This window comes from Echinops telfairi, unplaced genomic scaffold (genome assembly GCF_000313985.2).
Source record: "Echinops telfairi isolate 266 unplaced genomic scaffold, ASM31398v2 ScPeMD7_2;HRSCAF=8, whole genome shotgun sequence".
Taxonomy (NCBI): Eukaryota; Metazoa; Chordata; class Mammalia; order Afrosoricida; family Tenrecidae; genus Echinops; species Echinops telfairi.
Window position 1 is genome coordinate 26,712,096 of NW_022103898.1, and position 3,025 is coordinate 26,715,120.

General features: G+C 47.6%; 1 protein-coding gene across 1 annotated transcript in view; it reads right to left on the reverse strand.

The window, feature by feature from the left end:
• The window catches only part of GAS2L3 (growth arrest specific 2 like 3), a 29,907-nt gene that overhangs the window by 10,210 nt on the left and 16,672 nt on the right, over window positions 1–3,025 (reverse strand). The window contains exons 6-7 of the mRNA XM_045291279.1: window positions 2,974–3,024; window positions 3–1,218 (exon numbers count right to left, since the gene is read on the reverse strand). Of these exons, the coding sequence (XP_045147214.1) occupies window positions 3–1,218; window positions 2,974–3,024 (1,267 nt within the window). The remainder of the gene's footprint in view (window positions 1–2; window positions 1,219–2,973; window position 3,025) is intronic.

Here is a 3,025-nt window from a genome sequence, read left to right on the forward strand (position 1 = left end):
GTCCTTGCCAGTGGTGGGCAGCTTCCTGGTGGGCACAGGGCCTCGGCCACTCTTCAGAGGTCCTGTAGCTGCAGACTGGCCCTTGGGGACAGTCTGTGCTGACTTCAGTCCACTTTGGGTTCTGGCTGAAGTCTGGGGGAGACTCACGTTGGCCAGGGGAGTCCGAGCAGGGGACCTCGAGGAGCTGGGGCCGACTTGCTGGTGGGTCATTTTATTCTGAGGCTGCCTTTTGGGCACTGAAACCAATTTCCTATTTTGGGGGTCTTGGGAAGCTTTTGCGGAAGAAAAGGACGCGGCAACTGGCTGGTTTACACGCAAGGCTGAGCTCAGTTTAGGTGCAGGGCCTGGCACTGCCTGTGCAGCTCCACCAGGGGGCCGAGACCTTGGCAAGAGGCCTGGCGCTGTGCTTTTGGAAGTGGACTTGGCCGTTTTCGTAGCGGCCTGAGCTGGAGGCGGTGGCTTAGGCTTTCTGTGTGCATTCGCTTTGGGGAGCCTTGGGCATTCTGATGAAGGAGTCAGATGTGCTGCAGAGCGAGACCCCGCGTCATCCCGAGAAGAAATGCAATTGTGCTTCAAATGCTGTGGCGTGGCTTTTCCAGAACACTTACTTGGTGGGGGGTTAGCACTGGGAGCATCTCTGGACTTCTGGGCTGGACACCGGGCTTTAGGAGTACTGGGTGACAAGGCCCATTTCCTTAAAGGCTCAGATACACAAGGTGCAGTTCTTGACAAAGCTGGTGAACAAGTGCTTTTACCTACTCCACTTAGAGAAGCGAGAGGAGATGGCACCTTGTTGGAAGGCGTCGGTAGTGGCTTTGTTACGCCTTTGGAAGATTTGAGATGAGCAGATGCTGCTGGAGGATGCTGAGCTTTGGAACCTGGAGGATCACCTTTCCGTGAGGATGCTGCCGGCAGCCCAAGGCCTGGCGGACGGGCCCGCTTCTCTTTGCTCCTTAGAACACCAACTGATGGGGCCGGTGTTGAGTTTTGCTTCTGAAGCATGTTAACCGCTGACAAAGGATTCATCTCAGGAGGCTGAGGTGTTCTGGCGGGCGAGTCAGGTACACTTTCGTTAGAAACTCCTTTTTGAAATGCTAGAATTTTTTGTTCCAGTGTCGCAAACTGTAAGATTCGGCAGGGGTCGTATTTCAGCAAAAATCCTTGAAGAGTGTCCCAGCCTCCACCAACACGGACCATGACATGTTTGCCGTGAAGCATCTGCCCCCAACAAAGAAAGCAAAAAGTAAAGCTGTAAAACGGTGGTGCTCAGTGTCACAATTCATCGGCATTCACAATGTCTGAGGTCTGCAATCATACATTTCAGTCTGTGTGCCAACAGCTTCCCTCCAAACTGAGTCTCCTTGTATTACTCATGAATTTAATTCACATTGGATGATAAGACGGACAGTTAACAACAATTTCCAATGAGTAAGGAAGATATACACATATCTCGCGTTATTAACATGCAAAACTATAAGGACGGTATTGTTCAGTGACGAGCGGAATACTGAAGAAGGAAAGAGAGGGAAGGGGAAGGAGAAGACGTGGGACTTAGGGGGAAATGTCTCCTCACACAGAAAAAGGCATAATTACAGACGAAAGCTGACAGCTAACGCTCATAAAATTAAAGTAAAAATGATAATACTGATGAAGCCACTTTAATATGTATTCTGTCAAGTTTACAATTTTTAGTTTATTTTTGTGGTTGAGAATATACGCGGAACATACACCAAATCCAAGCACTTCCCCACTCTCTGAGCTGTGAGGCCATTCTCACCCCCCTTTCCACAACGTTCCTCCCCCGTCAACACAAGCTCACTGCCCCTTCGGTTTCCAATCCAATCTCTCGAGCTGCTGTGGTGAATCTGATTCTGAGACAGATCTTAAAGAACACAGTGCTCAAGGCACGCACACTCTTTACTAGTGAAGGTAAACAGCTGCCCAGTCTTTAAAAAGCTTTGACATAACTTACTATAAGTTCTTCTTTGTAGATGAGGAAATTACAACTAAAAACAAACTGCCAGTGTGTCAACCCCACTCCAGCAACCCAGTAGGCCAGGGTAGAAAATTCCCTCAAGAGCATAAAGCCTCGCCTTTCTTTCTTGGAAAGGCTGGAGGAAGCCCAATGTGTAACTGCCATGCGACCAGAGTGTCCAAGAACAAATAATGGCTTTGAGAAATGGAGGAATCTAGGGCACACAGCTTGGCCTGCGCCCCAATACACTGGGATACCTGTCACCCGAACTGTAATTAAGCGAGGACACGATGCATTCCGGCTCTGCGAGTTCAGCCCCAGCTAGATTTCAGTACCTTGTCCCTGTAGCAGGCCAATTTGTACAATGGTATGAGATGACCCTTCAACTTTGAACTCCAAGGCCATGTTCTGTCTATTATCACTATACCACTTTTACTTGAGAAAAAGGCGAAATGGGGGGGGAGGGGGGCGGTTAGAAAACAGGAAGTGCATGTAAGTGGGTTTCTGTGTGGGTTGGATAAGGGAGTTGAGGCTAATGATAAGAAATGAAATAAAAGAAAATATGGATGGTGAAATTATATTTTAAGGTATTTTTATATTAATAGCTTAGAAATAAAAACAGCGTTTGGATCAGGAGTGGACAAGCAAAGGGGCTAATTAATTAAGTGGTGATGAGACAGTAGAAGGAAATGATCATGTATCATTGACATATTAGCACACACTGATATTATGTCAATGAGAAAAATGGCTTATACTCCCAGGCCCAAAAGCTGTACTACAAAGGAGAATGCGGACAATTCCCTCTTTAGACTCCTGCTGTGTGCCTCCTCAGACACGAGCAAGTGTCCCGTCTTATCCTCGGACAGCGCCACGCTTCCCTTCCCACAGACCTTCACTGCTGTTTCTCTCAGAATGTAAAAGGGAGGCAAAAGGAGGTTGGTAAAACAATAAATCCAATTTGAAAACTGTACCTGTACTTAAACAAATGGAGGACTTACTCTTATAAAAAGTATTTTATCCCCGAGTCGGTACCGTCCTTCAGATAAGTAC